The 25,801-nt window shown below is 44.1% G+C and overlaps 1 protein-coding gene across 14 annotated transcripts in view; it reads right to left on the bottom strand.

The window, feature by feature from the left end:
- Nucleotides 1-11,012: 11,012 nt before the first annotated feature.
- Nucleotides 11,013-25,801, bottom strand: part of RFX3 (regulatory factor X3) — a 284,537-nt gene continuing 269,748 nt past the window's right edge. For all 14 annotated transcript variants that reach the window (XM_042912333.1, XM_042912320.1, XM_042912327.1 and 11 more), the window contains 2 exons: nt 14,684-14,726; nt 11,013-11,591 (listed from right to left, as the gene is read on the bottom strand). In XM_042912333.1, the coding sequence (XP_042768267.1) occupies nt 11,353-11,591; nt 14,684-14,726 (282 nt within the window). In that variant the 3' untranslated portion in view covers nt 11,013-11,352. The remainder of the gene's footprint in view (nt 11,592-14,683; nt 14,727-25,801) is intronic.

Here is a 25,801-nt window from a genome sequence, read left to right as displayed (position 1 = left end):
TCAGCGCAGCGGCCCCCCATCCCTTCCAGGCTTGACGTGAGAAAGGCTCCTCTGCTTCTAGTAAAGCGTGTCGGCCTGCGGAGCCATCGGGTTGACCACGCACGTCTCAGGCCGGGGCGCTCTCTGCACCTGCAGGGACGGGACTGGAGGCCGCCATCTTTGTTTCTACCACGGTAGGTCGTGTGGTCCTTCTGCCAGCAGGTGCCGGCCTTACGCCCTCCCCCGGAGGGAGCTTTCTCTCTCTGTCTGGTGCCTCAGTGCCTGAAGCCTCTGCCCAAGGGGTGATGCCCTCAATCCTGGCTCAGCAGGTCGGGAAGGGTTTGCATTCCTAGGTCTGTGGGACTGTGACAATCAGAGAGACAGTTCTTGGCAGCCGTCCCTCCCCCCTCCCCCCCAGGGCACTGCATGCGACAGTGGACTAACACACACCCCAGTCGTTTGGGGAGAGAAGCTCATTTGCTTGTCCAGGAGCTCTGGCCTGAGGGGCACGCCTCTGGTTTGGGACACTCCTTGGGGGCCCTGTCCGGGGGGGGGGGGGGCTGCAGCTGGCCACTGTCACCCAGGAGGGAGCCTGTACCCTTGCCTGGCAACCCTGAATTTTAAGGTTGCTACCAGGGCACCTCGAAGTGCCACGGATCTGGCGGCCAGCAGGGCAGAGGCTCAAGAGTCCCCCAGGACTGTAACCAGTGGAGAAAGACAGCCACCACCCCCAGGGCACAGCAAGAGAGGCAGGCATCGCATTAAAGACAGAGAGGCCCCCGAAATGATGAAGTTTGGGATTATCAAGGGAGACAGACATTAAGTAAATATCCTTCCAAATATGTAGTTAGTGTTAAAAGTGGTGAGTGCTCTACACACACGGGTTCAACACCTTGAGTTTGGAGAGCTCTTTACATCTTTTGGATACAAGTCCTTTACCAGATGTATGCTTTGTAAATATTTTCTCCCAAGTCTGTGGCGTCAGGGGCTGTGAAGGGTCTGATGTTTTTTCCTGCCGGCAAAGTAACATGTGAGCCTTCTAAGATGTGCAAGATATTAGCCTTCCCAGATTTCCAAGATATTAGCAGGACACATAAGCCTCCGGGGTTGGAGAGAAAGGACTTTGGAGCCTCATATTTGCCTGTTTCCTTAGCTCCCAGCCCTCTACCCCCAGGACCCAGGAGGGTTGTGGAAAGACCCGGGCAGGTACGTGCCGTGCACACGGTGGGTTTGTGTTGTACCTGAGAAAACCCAAGCTTAGGAAACCCCAGTCTTTTAAAGAGGGCTGGTAGCAAGGCCGCCCAAACTTTGCTCTGGAGAAGATACTCTTTATTACACTGTCAGGAAGCAAATGTGCCCTCTGCCCCGGAGGGAGCCTTTCTCGCTTTTTGCTAGATATATCCTTGAAAAAACAGTCCAGAACAAAAGTGGTTAATGCGTTTGCTCCAAACACATGCCGAAAAATGAGAGACCCGAGGAAAACCTCTTCCCCGGAATTATTTTTTTCACTCTCTTAAGCTGCCTCTTTTGAAGAGCAGAAAATTTATTTTTGTTAAAGTCTAATGTATCAGTTTGATTTTTGTATGCATCATCCTTGGAGTCATGGCTAAGATAGCCCTGCCTGACCCAAGATCTCAAAGAGTTTCCTGATGTTACCTTCTAAAAGGTTTATAGTTTTAGGTTTTATCTTTAGGTTTGTGGTCCTTTTGAGTTCATTTTTGTATATGGTGTGATCAAACTTTTTTTTTTTAAACCGATGGTATCTTTTTGAAAGATTCTCCATCAAATTGCCTATGTACATTTGTCAAAACCCAGTGGTCCCTAAATGTGTGGCTCCATTTCCACACTCAAGATTCTTTTCCATTGATCTATGTGATAGAGCGTATTGATCGGCTTCAAGTCCAACATCGCACTATCTTGATGCGCACAGTGAAGAAGAGCCTTGAGTTCGGGCGTGGGTAGTTCTCCAACTTGGTTCTTCTTTTTCAAAGCTGTTTTAGCTTATACTCCATCCTTTGCATTCCCATATGAATTATAAAATCAGCTTGTCATGGTCTATGAGAAGCTTGCTGGCATTCTGATTGGATTGTGTTGACTCTATACATTAAACTGGGGAGAATTAACATCTCAGCAACATTGGGTCTTCTGCTTCTTGAACACAGTGTATCTCTCATTTATTTAAGTCTTGAGATCCCCTGAGAGATGTTTTGTAGTTTTTAGTGTACATGTGTTTCACCTCTTCTATCAGATTTATTACTAATTATTCCATAGTGTTTCCATTTTCTTTCTTTCCCTCTTTTTGCTTTCAACCTCTGGGAGCCCTTTTTCTTGTACACAGTATAAGAGATCTGTTCTCTTTAAAAGAATCCTGGTTGACAACCTTTTCCTTTTAATTGCACTAACAGTGAACTCATATTTACTTTAATTCCAAATATATTTGTGTTCAGACAACTTGGACACAGCTTCCCATCTGCCCGGGCACACATGGGATACTTTTCAATCTTAGGGCCAGCAGGAAGCAATGAAAACCAGGTCTCATCAGGAGTGGGAAGCTACGTCTCAGCTATGTGCAAGGTCCATCGGTCTAAGTGCTCGGACATCCAGTCCCTGTAAGGGGAAGCAGACTCCTCCTCCTGGTCCAGAGGTTGCTTCAGAAAGAAGCAGGCCAGAATCAAGAGTGTCCTCCTCCTCCCTTCCCCTGATTTCAAATATTATCCTCCGCAATATGGCAGCCATGTTACTCATCCTGGTGTTCCATGAAAAATAATCTGTGCTTCAGCCAAATGATGAATGGCAAATTTCTACACACATTACTTTTAGACCATAATGGAAGGAAAATATTGGGTGGGTTGAATTGAATCCGCTAATGAAAACCAGTGATGTTTCTCAGGCTGAGTTCAAGTCTTGAAATGTCCAAGTTCCAAAAGAGAAGGAAGAACTATTAAAAGACCTCTGGTGGGAAGAATATTGTAACCAAAGTACGTGCAGTAATTACACGATATATTTGAAAGACCTCAGAGTTTTGAGAGAAGCCAAGTACAAAAATAAGGCTAGAAACGGGGAGCTCTACTTTAAGCACAAAAGTGCCCAATATTTCACAAGTGTTTATGCAACACAAAAAGGCCCAAAGGGGTCAGATCCATTTTCTTCCTAGCGTAGCGGTGTCTCGAACACGGGCTACAATTCTGTCTGCCTTTCTCTCATGTGCTTATTAAGTAATGTCATTTGGTACATTTCTGTGTTACTGGATTAAATGTCCATATCAGAATGATTTTGGTGCTTCTGTGGGCTAAGATGTCAATATTTTTGGCTTAGAAGTAACTTTGTACTATGACTTGAAAACAGCACGCTGATTTCCCAAAGGGTGTTTTGTGTCTTGCATTTCTTTCTCTCTCTCTTTTTTTTTTTTTTTTTTTGAGAGAGAGAGACAGAGAAAGAAAGAAAGGCAGGGAAAGAAAGAGGGAGAGAGAATCTTAAGCAGGCTCCATGCTGAGGCTCCGTGCGGAGCTCGATCTTATGACCCTGGGATCATGACCTGAGAGCTGAATTCAAGAGTCAGATGCTCAACTGACCGAGCCCCTCGGGCGGCCCTTGCATGTCTATCTTTAAAAAAAAAAAAATCAATGGGGCGCCTGGGTGGCTCAGTCGGTTGAGCGTCTGACTTCAGCTCAGGTCACGATCTCGCGGTCCGTGAGTTCGAGCCCCGCGTCGGGCTCTGGGCTGATGGCTCGAAGCCTGGAGCCTGCTTCTGATTCTGTGTCTCCCTCTCTCTCTGCCCCTCCCCTGTTCATGCTCTGTCTCTCTCTGTCTCAAAAATAAATAAACGTTAAAAAAAAAAATTAAAAAAAAAAAAGTCAAAACAAATTGGCCATTTCATATTCCAGGAGGGGGCCCTATCCACACACACGCTCTGGTTAAAAAAATGTTTTCAGGGGGAGAAAAAAAAATGTTTTAAACTTGATTGTGGTGGTAGTTACATGCCTGTCTCTGTCAACACTCACAGTAATGTACCCTAAAAAGAATAAATCTTTCTGTATGTAACCGTGTAATCCAAAGGAGAACAAAATGGGGGTGGGGCATCTGTTTATAAGTGTATTATGATGCATTTTGATAAGCCATTTCAATCTAAGCAAGGAACTTGGGTGCCAAATATCCATGTGAAGTGACATAAAACAAACACATTATGAACATCCAAAAATCTGGACTTACAATGGAAATGTTGACAGCTTCTGAAATTAAATGGCACTCAATCACTAATTTTCTTTGAGGGTAAGATTTGTACCCTGCTGGGCTTATAATTCTGTTTTCTCTTTTTGTGCTGTTCATGTGTAAATATTGCTAATTTCATTTGACACAAAAACGGCAAACAACTTAATTTTGTTTCTAAGCTAGTCGATGACACAGAGGCTACCTTCTAGATGAGGCAGGCAGGCAAGCTTCCTGGCAATCATTTGCGGGCGCGGTGGGGGTGGGGGAGTGGGGTGGAAATCAAGGCATTTCAAATGTATTTGTAACAAGGAAACAAATTTATTGATTTTAAAAGACAAGACACCATTTTGTTTTGAAAAACACAAGAAAGCTAGCCTGAGTTCAAGTCTGAAATATTCAGAAAAATCCTACTAATATCTTTAGTATGTTCCAGTCATTTGTTTAAACAACACACTAAAAGTTAATATATATTTTTATAATTATAAAAGTTCCCCAGTTATTGTACAGTACACAATACAAATCGCCCACAAACTATTATTTAGCTCCTGCCAATTTTGAGAGGACATTATATACTAAAAGATTTAGCATTTCTCACAAAAATCACATCAGGAAATACGTATTTACAAAATCAAATACATTATACAAAAAACCATCACATGTTATTCGGTAAAGATGTTTTTAAATAATTAAAAAGTTTATTCAACTGTAGTCCAAAAACTGGAAAAGAACATTACATTATCTCACACATACAATCTCTACAAAAGTTGCTTACCTCATTTACATAATATATTCAGTCGATTGTAAAATAAATGTTCAAATATCTCCTAGTGTTACTATGTTTCTGTGCTTGTGGGACTGAATAATGTAATCTGCCACTTACTAAGTGAAATTTAAATGATGGCACTTAAAAAAAATACGGTATTTTAAAAAAAAACACAATGAAAGAAGTTTTACCTAGAAGGTACGAAAGCCCTGAGTGATAGTAGAATTACTAATTGGTAAGCACTACAATTAACCTAATTAAAAGTTTACCACCCCAGGCACAAATTTCCAAGTTTTCTCAAGGCACTCACTTAAAGTTTCTGTAACCAACGCGTTGGTCACCACCATAGGGTCCCAATTGATGATGGAGATGAGTAGAGAAAAAAATTTGCTTTGGTACAAAAGATACTTTTCAAACGAATAAAATTCAATACCTCCTTTATTGGGTCATTTAAAATTGTGTTTAGCAGGTTAAAACAAGGCAATCGTTCGTTCAAAACTATTAATTCGTTGAAGGAAAAATTTACTCAGTTATCAACAGTCAGTGGGAGTTTTCGTTTTTTTCCTTCCTCCCCCGGAATCAAAATTCTTCTAACAGTGATTTGTCGTTCTCATTATTGAGCCTACGCAACAATTCTTACCAAAGATTTCATTACTCAGGGCTTCCAATCCCAACGTCGTAATTTATTTAAAAAACAAAGGAAAGAAGGGAGGGGGGTGAAAAGAATCAAACACCAGAACCAAGTAAGAGACAAAACACAGTTCTGAAAATAAGACGGATTACCGATTACTCCAAACAAAGGAAAAAAAGAAATCCTAGGCAGTCACTTTGTAAGTGGCTTTTACTATTTAAGTAAAATTGGTAAACTAAACTCAGGTCTACTGGCACATAAAATCACTAGCAGCAATGATCAGAGCATGCAAACTGAGAAGCATTTACAGTAAATCATCATGAAGAATCCAAAAGAAGAGAGTTAAATTAAAACCCTTTGAGTATTGCATGTTAACACATGAGTAATTTGCATGGTTTGACTTCCTACGCCGTCTAAAAAAAGCAATGTTCACGGCAGACTTGCACTAAGCTACGGATGTCCCTTCACCAGACATCGGAATAGGTCACACTCTGCCGTGCGCCCGGCCGGGGCAGCCGCGCGCATCTGCAGACGACGCTGCTCTCAGGCTCCGTCGCGCAGGGGACAAGGGGGCACCGAGTGCACGCAGAGTGGCCCGTGAACGAAGTCGGCAACTCTAGAGGCAGACTGGCATTTACAGATCTCGGAAGCAGTCGCCACGGCCCCTCCCGACAGAGGAGCTGAAAAACAAGTGCTTTGCTCTCCATTCTATCTATGTCTACTGTTTTTGACAAAGCGTTAAAGGTTTTGGAGCACAGATAAAGATAGGCCCTGTGTGAAAGTCCCAAATGCTGTTTTGTGAGAGCTCTAACTCCAAATAGCTTACCTGCCCCCGAAGAGTTCAGCTTTGCTTCACCCACTCGAACTCATTTCTTCCTAAGGCTTCGCTTAACAATTGTACTTCCTAAAGCTAAATTAACGCGGTCTTTTTGTTTTGTTTTGGGAAAGAAAAAAACAAAAAAGAAAAGAAATGTAACCCTTTCTTTATCATACCTTTTAAAGGCAATCTAGGTACTTTCGATGTGCAGAGATCAGTTAGGACATAGGTCTACAGGCCCATGTATCTGTTCTCCTTTTCTAGAGTCATGATGTGATGCTAGAAAAGTTGATTTTTTTTTTTTTTTCTGTAAACAGTACACTTACTTAGATGGCAGTGAATATTTGGGAATAAATATATCAAGCCCTCTTGAAGAAGAAAATTAAGAGTTGTATATAAAATGCAAGTGTTCAGCATGGAAACACTTTCTCTTCCTCCCCCTCCCCCCCTTTAAAAAAACAGCATAATTAGACATTTGGATATAGAGTATATTTTACCGGTCTAACTCTAAATAAATGATCTGAAAGGCTTTTGTCCCCCATTGTATATCTTACAATGCTCAAAGGGTTAATACAAGGCATTACATCAAAGGGGTTTTCTAACACTAGAACTAAGCACTGAATTAATGCTTCTATTCCAGTTTTTTTTTTTTTAAATCACCAAACTTGCAGAAATACTAGGATTCCATTCATTGATTTGTTCTAACCATATACATGGAGGTTGATCTGATCGAGTGACAAGCCCAATTTTCATAGCACTGCATGTCAACCCCTCTCCCCCACGTTCTGCTGTGATTCATAGAGATCGTCAGTTCGGATTTCGATTTTTTTGCGAGTGGTTTTCTCACCAAGAATTTGGGGGAGAGAAGGTTATAACGAAGGTCAATTTGCTGTATGTAACCACTGCCTCAAATCGTACAGGAAGGCGATTTGCCAAAGTTGTTTACTTTCTACTTGTGTCCACCCAGGCGGGGCCAACATCACAGTGACATTCATTTTTTTTCCCCCTTTTACGCTAATGTCTCAAGCACAGCATCGTTTTAGACATCTCAAATATATCATCTGAAGAATTTTTTCCAATTTGAAAATGCATCACGTTTAGCACTCCGAGAGAGTGCATTCATGTAAAAAGGTTCATGATTACAGTAATGAAACCGTAGTCATTCCCGGATGACTCTGACAGCGTTATTCCACAAGAAACGTGTTCATTTTTACTCACCCACTACAAATCAAAGGCAGTCAACGTTGCACGCGACTAATTTTAGGTATGCAGTGTTCAAACCATTTTCTCAAATTTGCTTTTGTTTTTTTAAAGTACACCATCTAAAGAGAGGTGCGTGAACCGTCCTATACAGTACAAGAAAAAGCACAAAAAGGAAAGCAGATTTCTGAAAAGGCAGTAAGACTTAAAGTAGTCAGTCCAAACATGGTCTGGATGAGAATCCTGAAAAAGTGACCAGCCATTTGATATCCAAAGAAAAATTTTAAAGTTGGGCCCTGTGTTCCGAGGAGATGGTCCCCCCATTTCACCCCATTGTTCACTGGCTTCATGAAACGCAAATCTTCCAGGTATGGTTCTCAAAGTATGTATGTGAAGGTCAAACCATACCCACGAGACGCAATCCTCTTACACGGAAGTATCTTTTCTAAAACTTAAAAACAGCCAACATGCCTTCCTTACGTTTTCGTCGCTGAAAGTGTAGCACTTGGTCTGTGTAGATAGTTTCCATGACTAGTGGTTTGATTACAACGTCAAGAAATGTCAAGAAGTCCTTAAAGTGTAGACTTGTCACTTGTCAATACATCTACTCTGAGAGTCTTAGTGTCACGGTTACGTAGAAAAGTCACAGTTTCAATGAATGAGAGAAAAGAAAATGAAATGTCAAATCAAAGCAATACTTGGGATCGTTCGACTCTCCTCAGACGTACAAAGGGTGAGGTCTGAGTTTTCTAATATACCTCACAAGGCCAACTCAAGATTGGCTGAGATGTCTGTGTCTGACTAGGGGTGTGTCCTGTCTTACTGTGGACGACAGATCGCCAGAAGTAGCAAAGAATGAAGACGCGCTTTTGTCTGTTGGTCAAAACCATCTGCCCTTGTCACAGATGAATGCTCCCGTGTTCACAAAGGAGCCCAGAACGTGTTTAGCGAGTCAGGCTGAAATGTGAGAATGGTTCATGCAAACCACGAACACCTGGAAGAAATGTTGAATCCTGGAGGCTCCCCAATCCCTACCTTTCATCCATCGAACTTTGCCCATTATGATCAGATCCCTCTAATGATACAAACATACCCAACGTTAAACAGTGATAATAGATACATTTAAAATCGTCCAAGAAACAAGACGAAAGCAGCAAAAACGTTTGGTCCGATACAGATGGAACACAGTTCTGGGGCTGGTGGGCGGGGGAGAGGAAAGCGAAGAAGCGTCTCAGAAAGGAGAGTTGAAATGAGGGGGGTTCTTTTTCGTCTTGTGGTTCGAACTAATTCCACCTGTAAACGTTCCCCAACGCACGAGGAGCTAGACGTGCGGGGTTTTCGTGGTGAAGGTGTTCTGTGTGTTTGCCTTTTTTGTGCGTGTGATGGTACCAACCCATCACCTCTTTTGGGGAGAAGAATGAGGGGGAGGGCCACTCAAGTGATACTCGGGTGAGGTGATGGTCGAATGCTCGTGAAGACTTTCCAAAGAGATGCGTGAGTTGAGTCATACAAAATTACATCTGAAACGTTTCAAGTTGACTTCAGAAACTCTGTTGATCTTTGTTACGTGAATAGTGTGAGGCAATCGGGCCACCGGAGGGAAAACACACCGCGTGGTACCCGATACGCCATTTGGTATTTTTCACTTTACAGACTGGCTCATCCCCCTCTTTCCAAGCCCTCTCGCCCACCCCAGGAAAACCGGAAAGACAAACATCTTGAGTTTGAGACAGGCCTCATTAACAATCTGTAAATCATGTGTGCTTTCCCTTTTTTTTGGGGGGGGGGAGGGGGCTTTATGTGTTTATGTATTATTTTTGCTGATCAGCTTTCTAAAAACGATTAAAATGAATGGCTGTGCCTGATTTTGTTTTTTTGTGTGTGGCGGTTGTTAATAACTCGAGTGTTTAAAAGAACCTTGGCTTTCACGTAAATTAACATAAGGATGGATGGGGGGTGGGTCCCGTCTAGGACCTCACCTGACTTTGCAGCTGACTCCCGCCCGCGGGCACGTGTGTATGCCGTGGACACACAGGCACCAAGACGCAGACACAAACATTTAGACTGACAAGATGCACTTCGATAAGTCCCTGCTTATTTCGTCAACTTTCTTACATGAGAACTAGATACAGACGGTCTGAAACACATGTGATGGTACGTGACAAGTTGGTAATTAAAAACTAGTCCGCTGTTCCACGCCCTTAAGCAATCTGATGGGTAATCGAGTCATAGTCACCTCTACGAACAAAAAGTACGTCCGCGGTCACTCCAAGAGGGGAATTGAGTTTTCGTCTTTTTGCTTTGCTTTGTTCGCCCTACATTTCCTTTGCAGAGCGCGTAACCTGTCCTCACTTCGGGAATCGGAAAGGGACAGGCACACCTTGTCAAATGGATTGCGGAGGAATTCACATGAACAAAATAAGCCTTACTAAAACCTTAACTTCAGTTCTGTTTTAAGGCACCATGTAATAGCCGAGGTACGATGATCCCTGATGTACATTCTTCAATGGCACTGGTCCATCCAGCCACCTATCCAAATCCTACAGAAATGGGGATAAAGCAACAGTGTGGTGAGCCAGCTATACTGCCCTCAGGTTGTGTTTACAATTTAAAATCCACACACTTTAGAAACCAGGAAATAGTTTTGAAGGAAATAACGATATGCAGGTTGCTACATTCCTTGCGTTCTATAAATTTTCTTTTATAATAGCAGCAGAGGGAACTACTATTAGGAAAAAGACCTGGAATAAAAGAAAGTCATCCAAATGGAATGGTTTCCTGTATGTCCAGTTCAGCATAAGTAGCATGTACACTTAAAAACAAAACGAAACAAAACGAAACACAAAAAAAGTCAAGTCATTTTTTTTTCGGCTTCAGTATCTAACTATAACAGCCCCGCTCAACAGCAGAATGCGTCTGTGCAGTGGTCCCAAATACAGAATCAGTAGTCTTTAAACAGAGGAATCGGTATGCAAATAACGGTTAAAATGCAATGTTTAACGGAAGCTTGCGTTAATAGGGTTTAATAATTATGTACACAAATTATGTACATATTAGCATAATCTCTTGCAGGTCTGTCATTTACTCTGAACAGATAAATGCACTAGCTCCGGTTTTTTTCTCCGGAGAAAAACAGATGACCTTCCCAACCCTCTAGCGCCATGATAAAAATGCTCTGTATTCTCTCTCCGTACCAAAGAGTTACCGAAATCGTGTCTTGTGGTTCCGTCCAATGAAAAGCACCTTTCAAAAGCAAATTCAATGCATCTGCTGCCAAATGGGCATGCCTCCAGTGTAAATCAAAGGAATTCATTTCTTTTGATATTTCACAGAAGTGCATCTAATTAAAAACTCACACATGAAATCATACACCAAGACTAACAATCAACAATCAAATATTTTAAGCTACAAAAAAATGTAAATTACTTTTTAATTATAAGAAAACGAACACATTGGCATTAAGTGTGGTAAAAATCCTTCTTGACACCTGAAACTAAAGGAAAAAAAAAAAGAACAACTTATTATTAAGAGGCAAATGATTTTTTTTTTACGTTAAAAAAAACAAGAACAACAACAACAAAAAAAACACCTGGCAAAATACATACATCCATTCCATTTCACAACTCCAAAAAGGTAATGTTCAGCACAGATAGAATTTGACAACAGTCGACCTTCAGGCTTATTAAAATTTCACCTTAAGCCCGATATATCAACAGGGGTAACGTTAGCTGGAAAAATACGCTTTAATATTCTTTAGACCGCAGTGTAGGTGTTTCCTGTGGCGCTGCACTGTCTGATAGTCTGACTACTTGTGACGATGTGCTCGCTGTGAATTGGATTCAGGAGACTGGGCTGCACGCCGCTCTCGAGAACGGGCTGCATACAACCCACTTGAAACGCCTGGTTCAGCTCGGTTTTCTCCCTTTTGGCTTGGGGCTCCGAAGAGTCGTCCAGTTCTTCGTCCATTTCACTTTCCACTTCGCTGCCTTCATCTGCACAAACAACACCAAGACCGTTACCGGAAGACAAACCGGGAAACAGCAATCAACACGGGCTTTGGAAATTCCTCCACGGCATGTGAAGAGAGCAACTGGTGGGCGATTCTCAGGGGCCGGGGCCGGTAGGTTTGCGGCCAGCGGATTTCATTTGTATCCACACTCTCTTAGGGCATCCACTGTTCTTTCACACACAGCAGAAGTAACTTACTTTTGGCTGGTTTGTGGTTGGTACCTTTAAGAGTTCTTTCAGGAAGACCTCCAGGACTTCCTGAAGTCTTTGTGCTAAGTAGTTGGCCTCACCTGAGCGACCCTAAAGTAGTCACTTCGGTACACTATACTGGCTTTGGGGGAATCTATCCAGCTGAGAAATGCTAACTGAAGAAAGGTCGGAAGGCACAACACTCTCAGTCTCCTCTGAAATCTACACTAGGGGTAAATTTCATCTGGGTGCATGTGAACGTAGGTGAGACCTCTGCTGATTTGCAAAAGAATATAATGACTGGGGCGCCCGGGTGGCTCAGTCGGTTGAATGTCCAACTCTTGATTTTGGCCAAGGTGATGATCACAGTCGTGAGATCGAGCCCCTTGTCAGGCATGGAGCCCGCTTGGGATTCTCTATTCTCTCTCTCTCTCTCCCTCTGCCCTTCCCTGGCTCATGCACATGTGCTCTCTCTTTCTCTCTCTCAAAAAGATTAAAATGAGTATATCTATATATCTATATATCTATATATATAAAGACTGAGATGAGATTTACTGACTAGACAGGACGTAACGCATCGTTAAGAGGTAAACACAGAAGTGCTCTCAGATGAGACCCGGGTTGTCTTGGTTCGTCTACTTTTTCCCGCTCTCTTTGTGCCTCTGGGAAATGGATTCGATAATAACAGAATTTGTCAGAACAAGCACCTTCAAAGGGCTAGTGGGCTGCAGGGAAAGGGATGCGTTTGGTAGGCAGTTGCTTCCTGAAGAGGGTATCATTGAAACACATTTGTACGACACATTTGCGTTTTGGTTTTGTACTTGCTTATATATAAACAAACAAAAAAAATATCTCGAAGGATACTCACACTCAGTTCTTACTGGTCTTTCAGGGTTGTGACCACGAAGATTCACTTTTTATAGTTCCTACATCTCCGTATTATTTGAAATTTTTATACAGAGCGAGAATTACTTTTGTTATCAGGGAAAAAAAAATTGTGGAAAAAGGCCACAAAAACGCTTGTAGATTTCACATTCGAAACCCAGGCCCCGACTCATGCCAGTGTGGCCAGATTCCAAGAAGCACGGGGTCCGGGGGTGGATGGGACCACCGGGGCCACCCCAAGGTGAGGATAAATCACACTGCTTCCCGGCTCCCTCTCCACCAACTTTTCTCTGCCTGAGAAATAGTATCGGGATAATAAAAGAGGCAGCACTGAAAGGAAAGAAGTCATTTTGAGCTGGTAGGGGAGCAAAGAGAGTGGAGAAGGCCCTTTCATCGGCCACGTGGGGCACGGAACCGACGATGGGATAATGGCCTGAACTCCCCTAAGTCTCCGAGGCCATTTCTCTCTAGGCCCACTTGTGGGCGACGGGGTTCCCAGGGAAACGCCACAAGGCGGTCCACAAAAAGCAAGCCCTTTCTCCAATTGTGAGGGCAAATGGAGGCAATTCCGTAGCCATTCTCTACTCTTGTACAGACTCAAAGACACGTCCTAGAAACACACTCAAGGTTACAGGAGTTTGGTGCACAGAAACTAACGTTAGGGACTACTGAAGTTCAGTGAGGACTTTGTCTCAGTTCAGCGCTTGACAGAGAAGGCTGGCGGCCATTTAGTGGCCGAGGAGGAACACCGTCCACGCTTCTGCACCGGCGACAAAAACGCTCGCGCGTGGGTCACAAGACCTGGCTCGGGGCATCCTCAGGGTTGCCTCAGGTCGGACACGGGTTTCAACTCCCGCCTGGGCAGAGGAAGCCCAGACCCACAAAGACCCTGGTGCAGAACGCTCCAGAGAATAGTGCTGTCCTTCGCGTACGGATTCCCCGAGCCCTGCCTCTTGCCTCAGTTTCCCCACCAGCTCTGGCTCTGTCCTGGAAGGGCTATTGTTCAGTATCCCCCTGCCTGTGCATTTTGTCCTTGCCTCCAGAACTCAGTTCCTGGAAACCTCAGGATACCTTCACTTTTTGTTTTTGTTTTATTGAAGAAAGGACTGTATTTTCTGCTGTGTTTATTTAGTAAACATTTTAGAGTTTTGTTTTGTTTTTTTTTTAACTGAGCTAGTATATTTTTGAGAGAGGGCAAGTGCGTGTACAAGCAGGGGAGGGGTAGAGAGAAGGAGAGGCAGAATCCCAAGCAGGCTCCGCGCCATCAGCACAGAGCCGGATGCGGGGCTCGAACCCACCAACTGTGAGATCATGACCGGAGCCGAGATCAAGAGTCAGCCGCTTAACCAACTGAGCCCTCCTGGCGCCCCTGAGCTGGTATTTTTATTAGGATGGCTTTTGCTTGCATGGGCTCTAACTATCCCAACCTCATCTTCCCTGAGCCCTATTCCTTTTTTCTGTGCGGTTTGGAAGGTCCCAAGTTTCTTCAGGAATACATAGCTGAGTTGCAATGTTGTCTCTGTTGAGTAGCGAGGGTGGTTTTAAAATCTAAAGACTACGCATCTGAACCCTTTCCTCTGCCCCACTACTGATCTCGCTTTTTACCGTAAACATCACTGCTGTCTCTGACTCGTTTTTTCCAGTGAAAGGTATGAACTGGTGAGAAGGGGCGGGCTGAGAAATCTTTTCTCCTGCTGAGTGGGCCTTGAATAAAATTTTATCACTTTTCTCCAGGACTCTGGCAACGGTCAGAAATAATTTCTCGCTACCTGTGCTGAACGGCAGGCCAAAGTCAAGAAGAGTTTGTGACTGCATTTACATTCAATTCCGGCACTTAATATCCCCGACATAAAGAAGGTATAGAAATGGAGAAAGACCGCAGATTCCAAAAGACATGGCCGTCATATTCATCTAGGGTTATGTGTCGTTTCCACACACACCACATTTTTCTCTGAGAATTTCCCAGTCAAAAAAAGTCCTTGACATTATTTTCACTTCTTACCTTTATCCAGATTTCCAGGAGATACAGCATTTAAATCACCAAACTGCAAAACAATAGTCATGTGGGCAACAGTTATTAACAGGTAGAATAAAATAACCTTCTATCACTCTGAGGCAAAAACGCCACGGTAGGACTTTTTAAAACTGTAAACCAGTGACCATTTTGATCTCTAACTACACGGGTCACCTAATTTTCCAATCAAACTTGTCGAATTTGAACAGTTTTCAACTGTGTCACAATTTAGCTGTCTGCCTTGGCCTCTTTGCAAAGGATGACAATTTCTCTCTGCCTTCTGTGCTTCGTTTTACTTTTCATTATTATTTCAGCTTAGCAGTGAAGAAATAGGGGCCTGGCTGGCCTGCAGATGACGGATGTGATGGGATAAATTTGGAAATTTGGTGACGGAGGGCAGATCAGCTCCACCCCCATGGGCAGTCCAAAAGTTCCCCGGGGAGGCGACATGACAGAAACTTGGTCCAGCTGCTTGGCTGAACTCTTTCTTTAAAGCTTTCATTAATAGAAATAAAAAGCATAGTGGGAACCCCAAAGTGTAAAGTGTTCATTTTTTAAAAAAATCTCAGAGACTTCTCTTGTAACTTGATGTTTGATAGCAGGGCCCCATCTTTAGAAAGAGAGGATGTGTTTGTTACCAATGCAACAAGAAAGACCTTAAAACAATATGGCACCATTAAAAACCTTCAGCTGAGATTTTATTTTCTGTCTTGGTTCGAAAGCTTAACGAAAGTAATATAACTGACCTTATTTTGCAAACATACACACACATTTTTCCCCCTTAACCTGCACATGTATTATTCTTCATAGTAGCTATCGTGGGAGCGTTTACATTTATTCCGAGGTCCAAGGCTCTGGAATTCCTTTCACGATCGAGTTCTAGAGTTAGTTTATGCATCGTTCAAGAAAGCCCATCTTGTGATTTTACATCCAATTGTGACTGCAGATAACGCTCCAAATTGTAGTGATTGCCAGAGGTCCTGGGATGATTTCTGACTACTCACTAAAAAGCAAATTCACCTCTGTCACAATTCAGGATATTCAAAATAATATGTCCTGTTACTGTTATTCCTTAGCAGTTCAGGGACGGTTTAAAAAGAGGCATTCCACAGCATGTGGAGCTATGGCAGCATTATTGGCACAAACGTGTAGCCTTCCTAGGTGACTGCTTTGAAGGGGACAAGGGCCTCCTGGATCCATAACTCCGAGAATCTGTCTTTGGGAAAAGCGTCCCATTACTTTATGGTTACATCCCGTTGGGCGACAGATATAAAATGATCAATACCGAACTATGGTTTAGGAGTTGTTCCTGATCACTTGGTAGTCTAAGTAAAAATCACAGTCTAGATTATGTAAAATGTCTTGAATTAAAGAATCTAAGCAACAAAAACAAAATCAATGGGCCTCTTCATCTATTTTTGGTGTTATTTAAATATTTTAGAACTAAAAACAGAATGCCCGAAGCTGAAGGATCCTTTATAAGTTATTTCTAACTGATGCAACACAGTAAGGTTTATACATCTTTTAAATGAATGCTTAATGACACTTAAGATCCAATTCTGGAAATATGTTGCAGGGATGAGTCTTAAACATACCTCTATAACCTCTAAAATGTGAATATTCCTAGGGGCACATGCAACAATAGCCAAATTGTGGAAAGAGCCCAAATGTCCATCAACTGATAAATTGATAAAGAAGATGTGGTTCATATACACAATGGAATACTACCTGGCAACGAGAAAGAATGAAATCTGGCCATTTGTAGCAACGTGGATGGAACTGGAGGGTATTATGCTAAGTGAAATAAATCAGGCAGAAAAAGACAGATATCATATGTTTCCACTCATATGTGGAACTTGAGAAACTTAACAGAAGACCAAGGGGGAACGGAAGGGGGGAAAAATAGTTTCAAACAGAGAAGGAGGCAAACCGTAAGAAACTCTTAAAAATTTTTTTATGTTTATTTATTTTTGAGAGAGAGAGAGACAGAGCACAAGTGGGGGAGGGGCAGAGAGCGAGAGGGAGACACAGAATGTGAAGCAGGCTCCAGGCTCCGAGCTGTCAGTCCAGAGCCTGATGTGGGGCTCGAACCCACGAACCACGAGATCGTGACCCGGGCCGAAGTCGGACACCCAACCGACTGAGCCACCCAGGCGCCCCAAGAAACTCTTAAATACAGAGGATAAACTGAGGGCAGGAGAAGAGGGGAAAATGAGTGATGGGCACCGAGGAGGGCACTTGGTAGGGTGAGCCCTGGGCGTTGTACGTAAGCGATGAATCATGGGAATTTACTCCCGAAGCCCAGAGCGCACAGCGTGCTCTGTATGTTAGCTAACTTGACGATAAACTATATTTAAAAATAAATAAGTAAACAAACGAATGAAATGTGAATATTCCATTTGTTTTCCAAAAAATCTCAAAAGGCTGCCTGACACTAAATTATTATTGCCATTAGTAATTAACAGTATCACACAAAGTGGCTGACACCAAACTCTGGACGCATCTGGAATTTTTCTTCCAAGGAAACTGCTTTTAAGTTGCTGTTTAGCTGGAAGCACAGCAACTTCCTTCATGTAAAGGTTTCCCTCTGAAAGTTTCTGCTTAACCCGAGTGAATGCATTCGGTTATTCAGGATGCTAAAAATCACCACCGCAACCAGTATTTCCACGACTGCTGTGGTCCTTCGTAAATAAACATGTGCCAACTAAATACTCTGGGCTTGTGCCCCTGCAGGGTGCTGAACACGGTACAAGTAATCTCAGGGACACCGTTGGCGCCTCTCGTGTCTCTGGGATCAGTAACAAAGTCGCACGTGACGGCAAACGGAGAGAGTGGGTTCAAAATAAAAATCTTGTCAGGAGAGGTAGGATTTTGGTACCCGATACAGAAGAAGGGGAAGCTTTTTAACACGCATTTCCCATGTGAGGAAAGAATTCACACGCGATTAAGGAAAAAACCACGAGACAGGCCGCGATTTCCGGAATCGGTGCATTCACGCGTTAGTCAACGAACATTTCCTGGAAGCTTCCTACGTGCTAAGCACTGTGCCAGCCAGTTCCAGTCTATCCCCTCTTTCTGGAGGTGAGGGTCAGAAGTTGTTTATATCAGGAAGGGCAGGTGGTTTAGTCAACGAAAGGAAGCAACCTAGGACAGCTGAGATGGTTTTAGAAGCATGGGCATCTCAGAAAGGGAAGTCAGCGGTGGGGGGTTGGGGGTGGGCCACAGGGTCAGGGCGGCTGGACGGCAGAACATGAACGATGATGGCAGAGAAGACTGGGAGTCGGCTTAAGGAAGACAGTGTCACAGATGGGGGACAGATGACAGGCGCCGAGACTAGACCGGCACAAACCAGAAACAGAAGAGAAGGAAGACACGAAAGGATCTGGATGAACAAAATGGAGGTTCGCCAGAAAAGTACGGAGGTTACCGTCAAGGTTTAGCTCCAGCAATTGGGAAAATACGGAGCTTGCCAAGTTCCCTTGCTGCACAGGGCACTGGCGGGGCCACTGCCTGGCAAGGTGACATCTCAGAGCTTATAAAGTACTTTCACGGCTCCGTGTATGATAGGCTTTCTTTCAAATATCGTGACCTCAATATCACTTCACTTCCTCAAGATGGTTTCCTCAGAGAGGCTTTTCCTGACAGATCTATCTGAGCGTCTCCTTCCCTGTCGGGTCGAATCGCTTCCTCCCAAGCATCTACAACACCCAACACTTACATTTCTCCCTCTTCTAACATCTGACTTCCCAACCCGAGTGCCGGGGCCGTGAGGGCAGGGGCCTTGTTGTTTGTCCTCTGCGTCAATGGGTCCCAGGATCTACCTCGGCACCTGATAGATATCAAAGGTGGACTACATACCAAATAAATGAATTTGCTTCTTCAGTGCGGCCTCAGAGAAAACTGACGAATTTGGCACGGTAGAGAGCTTAGGTTGAATCTTACCGCTATTAAAAACAAGGAACTGATTTGTGGAATGTTTGTAGGAAACGTGGTGGTGGGGGATAGGAGACCACATATTCTGACCCTCACTTTAGGAATCTGAGACATAGCGGGAGAGGGTAAAGGGGGAGGAGGGGGAGAAAAAGGGGGAGAGAGAGAGAGAAAAAAGAGAGAGAGTGTGTACGATCCATACATGTTGGAAGGAATATAAATTAAGGGGTTTAAAATGAGCTCTGGGGTTAGCAAGCATCTGGCCTTTGATGTACACAGGAAAAAAATCCTGCCAGCAGAGTGACAAATAGGGAAGGAGAAACCGAATAGAACACACAGGACTGATATCTGGTGTTTCAGGAAGAAAAGCCTCCTATCCCAGAAACCACCTCCTCCGGGTCCTGACAAGGGTCCTGACAAGGCTCCCAGGGCCCTCCTGGACAAGAGCCGACTGACCACTCTGGTGGGAGGGCGAGACCACAACTTCATGAGGAGGCTGGTAATGGCTGGGAAGCATAAGTGGGCGACACACAGGTAGGACCCTTGAGGGAGGGCCCGGGTGCGACCCTGACTTGCCGCCCATCGGCTGAAGAGTGGTTCATCACGGGATCAGCGGGTCTGCCGCCTGTCCTGGGGCACGGGCACCATGACCGGAACCGGGCACAGCTCGGGAGACGCAGCCCACACGGGCCCCGAAGAGCCCACTACCCGTTAGATCCAGCAGCTGGCAACTTTCCAGAGGGAGGGGGGTAAGGCGTGTGTGCTAACACTTGGAAACTGAAGCAAGGCGGTGGAGGTCGGGGTGCAGACGGCCAACAGGCAGGAGCCCAGGCGGGGCCACAAAGCAGAGACGGGGGACAGGAGTCAGGGACAGAAGGAAAGCTTTGAGATGAGGACTTCACCCGTGGGAACACGTTCCCTGCTGGAAGAGTTTCCCCCCCATCCTGGGAAGAGAGGATTAGGGAGTCATCATAACCACATCTTCTTGGGCAGGCAGGTAAGCATCCCCTCTAGAAACCTTGTCTTCCTAGAAAATCTGTCAGTATGTCCAGACTTACAGGTAGACAGACACAATCGCACACAAACATGTTCTATTCGCTCATTGAGATATCAGCTGTCCACGTCTATATTAGCTGTCCACGTCTAAAACCACCCTGTTAACTAAGCTACTACGCCCAAAAGAGCCTAACTGATTTTCTGGTGGCATCGGATTACGAAAATATAGGATCTAGAACAACGGTTGGCAAACTTTTTTTTTCAGTGGAATGTCAGACAGGAAGTACCTCAGGCTTTGTGGCTCTGTCGCAACTACTCAACTCTGCCACTCTAGGGCAAACACAGCCACAGACAATAGGTACATGAAAGGGTGCGACTGTGTTCCAGTAAAACGCTAGTTACCAAAATGGATGATGGGCTGAGCCCTGGCCGGAAGAAGAGCCCGTAAACCACTTAAGGTCCCCAGGTTACAAACAGTGAAGGGAATGGAAGGTTTTATCTTTAAGGAAGGTGTGAAGACATTGGTCACAGGAAGGATATGGAACCAGAAAGAGCTAGCACAGCTCAGGCACATGGGCATCAACAGGTCACAAGGAAAGACACTGAGGTCGACTTTTAAGGATGGAAGTCTGTCAAAGGACTAATTTTCCTCTTTTTTCTCTGGAGGCTTGCACGGAGAGACAGAGATGGACCAAGGTTGGTGTTTAATTGTGGGAATTAGTGGGGGAAAAGGGAATATGTCTGGGACATGAGAAAATATTACAGGGAAGGTCGCAAGGAAAGAGATGTGGGCAAAGGTGACACGTGTTAGTAGTTCAGATGGGGTGGGGGGAGTCTCCCTAACGGGAAGCTTGTCCCAATTTGGACAGTAGGTGAAGGTGTGAGGAGATAGTCTGACAACGTCACGTTCTCCACTGGTGAAAGCCAATGGAGACTAGTTCCCGGTGAGGACGATTTCCAGGGTGGAGTCATCAACGGAGAAATGACGTACATATGTTGAGAGGAGGAAGTAAGAATAAATAATATACTGAAGGAAGAGCCTAGAACCCCTAAGTCATGACTGATTTCACTCAGAATATAGCTTTCTACGGTAGTAATTTCCTATGGCTGCTGTCACAAAATGCCACAAACTCAGTGGCTAAAACAGCACAGGTTTATTATTTTCTAACGTGGGAGGTCAGAATGCCAAAATGGGTCTCCCTGAGCTGAAATCAAGCTGTTGGCTGCATTGTATTTATTTCTGCAGATACTAAGGGAGAGGTGTTTTAGGGTTTTTTTTCCCCCTTTTCCGGCTTCCTGAGGCTGCTTACAACCCGTGGCATGTGGTATGCCCCCCTTCCATTCTGAGAGCCAGCCACAGTTTATTTCTTTGGGGGTGGGTAGGGGAGGGGCAGAGAGAGAGGGAGAGAGAATCCCAAGCAGGCTCTGTGCTGTCAGCATGGAGACCGACAGGGCTCAAACTCACGAACGGTGAGATCATGACCTGAGCTGAAATCACAAGTCGGACACTTAACCGACTGAACCACCCAGGCGCCCCCGCCTGCCTTCCACTTTTAAGGACCCTTTGTGATCACACTGGGCCCACCCAGATAATCCATGATAATCTCATTTTAACGTCAATTAATTAGTAACCTTAATTGCATCTGTAACCTAACACATTCACAGGTCCCAGGGATTGGGATGCAGACATCTTTGGGCGCCCCTGATATTGCCTGCCATTCATATCTAAGATATTTTGTAAAACCTGCCACATCTGCCTGAATAGAAACCATTTAACTTTACTTTCCCCCCCTCCCTGTTATTAGGGGAAGCACAGCCTCCGGGTTAAGCCGTTCAGAACACACTGATATTTTTCCTCAGTTCTGTCTTCTGTAGTCTTCACTGGGGGTGAGGTGGGATAGTACGTGACCACGAATTCGTCTTCTAAGACAGATTTGTCACTGGGCGGGGGGGGGGGGGGCGCATGTGCTTCAGTTTTCATTGACAGACTTTGAATTTTATATACAGCTTCCTATCCGTCTGAAAGTTTTTACAGCACGCTGGCTGAAATCATACGTGCATGCAAAAAGTTTACCAGGACCCCAGAGAGCCCCCGTGTATCAGCACAACCTGATGGTTCTGCAGGGATCTACGCCATACAGACCAGAAGCCAGATGCCAACGTGCTGGCAGGTGCTTAGCTGCTGAAGGAAGTGACCACAGGGAGCATATGCAGCAGAATCCGCAGTGGACTTTACCACGTGACCCTGGGCATGCCTGCTGATCTGGGGGCCAAGGTCATTAGCAGCTGATACGCCAAAGAGTTGGAAGTTTTCACTAGAAAAGACAGCTCATATGAGGGCCTCAGCTACTCACAGGATCAGTCGCTACATAGAATCACAAAATCTATTCAGATAAAGTGATGCTTCGATCTCATCCCGCTCCCCAGTTCTGCCACAGCGGTGACCTTTGATATACGCGTGTAGGGAAGAAATTACGTACACGTGTGTGTAACTGTACATTTTTCCAGTTTCTGCCAATGAACTGCTTGCTCTAGGAAAGAAGATCTTTAAGCTGTCATAGGCACTAAGAATAGAGAACTGTAAAATTCTCTGAAGTGGTTTCTATCTCCTAGTTGGAATAAGATGTCTCTTTGGAACTTCCTTTTACCCTTTAACTTGAATAAATTACACAGAGATAGTAACTGTATATATAACACTTTCTCCCCATTTCACAAGACCTTTCATTCATTCCTACTAGTTCAAATTTGATACAACTCTAGCTATGATTGTCTAATTATGATTATACATCTTCCCTAATATTGCCATTTTTTTTTCTAAATGACTTATTTCTACATTCTATTTGGTTGGCTCTGTTTTCCAGAGCATTGAATTACTTTGCCTCTGATTACCACTTTGGCTCCAACCCAAAGAATGCTGTTGGAGTCTTCATAATTCCACGAATCATTTGTCTCAACATTCAAATTTGTCTACAGGCTATTTTTCCCCTTGCAACATAATTTTATTAAAGCCTCCACATGCCTTTATATGATGTTTCATGAATTTCAACTTCTAAGCTCATCTTTATATGGTTGAAAACATGAAGGTCTAATGGTGTACATGATCAGCATAGAATCAATACTGAAAAATCTGCCCTGGAGTCGAAGACAATCAAAATACAGTCTCTCTGAGTAATACACATAGCTTCAGATCTATGTGTGTGTATGTATGCATGTATGTATGTATGTATCTATCAACGATCTATCTATCTATCTATCTATCCATGCTTATGGAAAGGAAATGGAACTAGAAAAAAAATTAGGTACCTAATATGTGCCAATCTGCCCCCCGACCATCCACTCCATCCATCTACCTACCCCTACTTACCTGTGCCTAACTGGTAATTAATTTTACCCTCACAACAGGCTTGGGAAGAAATTCCTCATGCTTATTTTGTTGATGAGAAAACTAGGACTAAAGCAAGGATATATCTTGCCCAGGTTGCAAAGGCATTAAATGGAAAACAGGCAGCAGCATGGTAGAGAAGAACAACATGGGGTCTAGAGCCAGCCTGACCCGGCTTTGAATCACAAGTCTACCCCTATCAGCTATGGGATTCCAGACATGTTACTCTTTGATCCTTAGATTTCCTTTTTGTGAAACAGACAGGGTCTACTGTCTTCAAAACTCAACTTTCCAATACTAGTGACAAACTCTCAGAATTCCATGCAATCGTAAGGCTATAAAGATGGTGACTTCAAATAAAATGGCGGTAGCTGAGTGGGACCACAAGATGTGTTGCCTGAGAAGGGAAGTGTCCTTAGACCTTGACTTGAGAGTCTGACACTATGAACTCAATCAAGGGCTGCAGTTGAAGATGGCTTATGTGTTGACCAAGGCTTTAATGATTCAAGCAAATATCATGAGAAGGGTGTCCTAAACATGGATGGGATGTGTGTGTGTGTGTGTGTGTATGTGTGTGTGTGTTTATGTTTGGCAGAATGGAGATGATCACATCATGAGAAATTGCTGATGAACTCAGATGAATATCAGCATGTAAATCCTGGCCCAACCAGTTGACTCTCACTCTCTCTCTCTCTCTCTCTCTCTCTCTCTCTCTCTCTGGTCTTCTGAGAAGTCAACAAAGGAATTGAGAGCTTTAAAGCTTTCCTTCCCTATAGAAGCAACAAGATAGTTCACAGGCAGGTTTGGAACTTCCTGACCCAACTCTAATCTTTCAACATTCCACACTTAACTCGAACTTCGTGAAGTTCTGAACTGTACAAGTTGAGTTTTTACAACTTTATCAAGTTGTTAACTTTACAGCTCCAATGGAGCTGGGCAATCTCGGATTTCAGTTCTGCTGCCTGAAGTTCATAGAACTTATCACAAAAGGATTAGCTAGTGGCAACTATTCTGGACATAATGGGTGGTGGCGAGAGAGGTCTTGGGATTTTAATCTTACGATTAAGATTTTGGGATTTTGGGGGATTTGGGAGCATTATTATTTTCTTGAAATGTCTTCCAAATGAGAACCAAATCAATCAAAGCATTTTACATTTAGCATCGGCACAGGGCTTCACAATGGAGGAAAATAGCCGCTGATTTTACAGTGATTTCCAATTTTATAAAATGTGCAAGGAATGCTTATGCTACATTTGGTAAAATCCCATGTTCCTTTGGTGACTTTTCTTTCTGTGAGTGTCTTTTCCAATGTATTTCCAAATGGTGTTGTCAATGGCCGAGATTTCTGCCAGTTTGCTTCAAACCGAAGCCAAAGGGGCCCTACAATTGCTGTTGGTCCTGCTCCTTCGGACTAGCCAGCTATACTGGCAACACGTGCTATGGGTCGCCCTGTACGCAGGTAGCATATTTTCATCCCGGGTCTAACCGTTCAGTCATTTTTTGTTCCCCTCCACCCCCTGGGAACCCAGTGACACATGTACCTTTACCCTGTTTCCAAATCTCTAAGAAGCATTCGTGAAGGAAGAATAGAAGCCTTAGTGCCTTTTGAAGAAACAACAGGAACTATTTTCAACAACAGGAACACTGAACGATAAGGATCGTTAGGCCAAACCAAGAAGGGCCTCTGTCCTGAGACCCATGTTATAAAGAGCCCCGCCTTGGCTTTCCTGTGGCAGTGGCCCTCTCTACGGTGTAGGGAAATCATTGGGCCAAGTAGAGGTGTCCTCTTGGTGGCTGTCTGTCCCTCCCACCCCTCAGACCATACTTGTGTTATCTAAGACCTTGGAACTCCCTATGTAAAGGCCTTGAGTTCCCTTCGTGCAGATTTCTTCTCCAAGTGCACTCTTCAGAAGAAAAAAGGGAGAGCCAACGAGGGGCAGAGGTTTGCCAAGGCTGGACACAACCTGAATGTTGGCGTGAGTTGTTCAGAGGTATTCACAGCACGGGATCGGGAGTGATGCCTAAGAGAAGTGGTCTGGGGCTGGACGCTGGGTCAGGGGCTGCCTAGGTCTATGTCATTATCTTCTGGCATGGATCCACGGGGAGCCTGAGAATCTTACATTTAAACATAGCCTTCTAAGTTGTTATCAGGGCATATTTATCAACCCAGCTGGACGGAATAGATTTTACTTAGAGTTCGACTCATAACTTTTGAAATGTTAAGACATAGGGTACCTTAGGCTCCGCAAATGTTAGGGGCTGAGCTGAGAAGCATATGCTTTATGGAAATAAAACCATGGGTTCCAAAGAAAGAACCTAACTTAAGACAGGCTTCATGTGAGGCTACCTTCATCATCTAAGAGGAAACCTTGGCATCAGTTTATTACCTGAGGGGAGATATTTCTTAATTTTAATTCTACCACCCCTCTTTTGCAGAAATTATTTTAATTTTTTTCTTTGATGTTTATTTTTGAGAGAGAGAGAATGAGAGAGACAGAAGTAGGGAGGGAGGGAGGGAGAGGGAGGGGAAGGGCAGAGAGAGGCAGACACAGAAAAGGAAGCAGGCTTCAGGTTCTGAGCTGTCAGCACAGAGCCCGACATGGGGCTCGAACTCACAAATCGCAAGACCATGACCCGAGCCAAAGTCGGATGCTTAAGTGACTAAGCTACCCAGATGCCCACTTTTGCAGAAATTATTAACCAGACAGACAGTGGAGGCTGGCTGGGGCATGCAAACATGTCCTCTTTGTGCCAAGTAGCCTGAGTCAGGTTTGAAGTGCTTCTAAGTATCAAAACAT

Source organism: Panthera leo, chromosome D4, assembly GCF_018350215.1.
Source record: "Panthera leo isolate Ple1 chromosome D4, P.leo_Ple1_pat1.1, whole genome shotgun sequence".
NCBI lineage: Eukaryota > Metazoa > Chordata > Mammalia > Carnivora > Felidae > Panthera > Panthera leo.
This window is presented reverse-complemented; position numbering and strand designations above follow the sequence as displayed.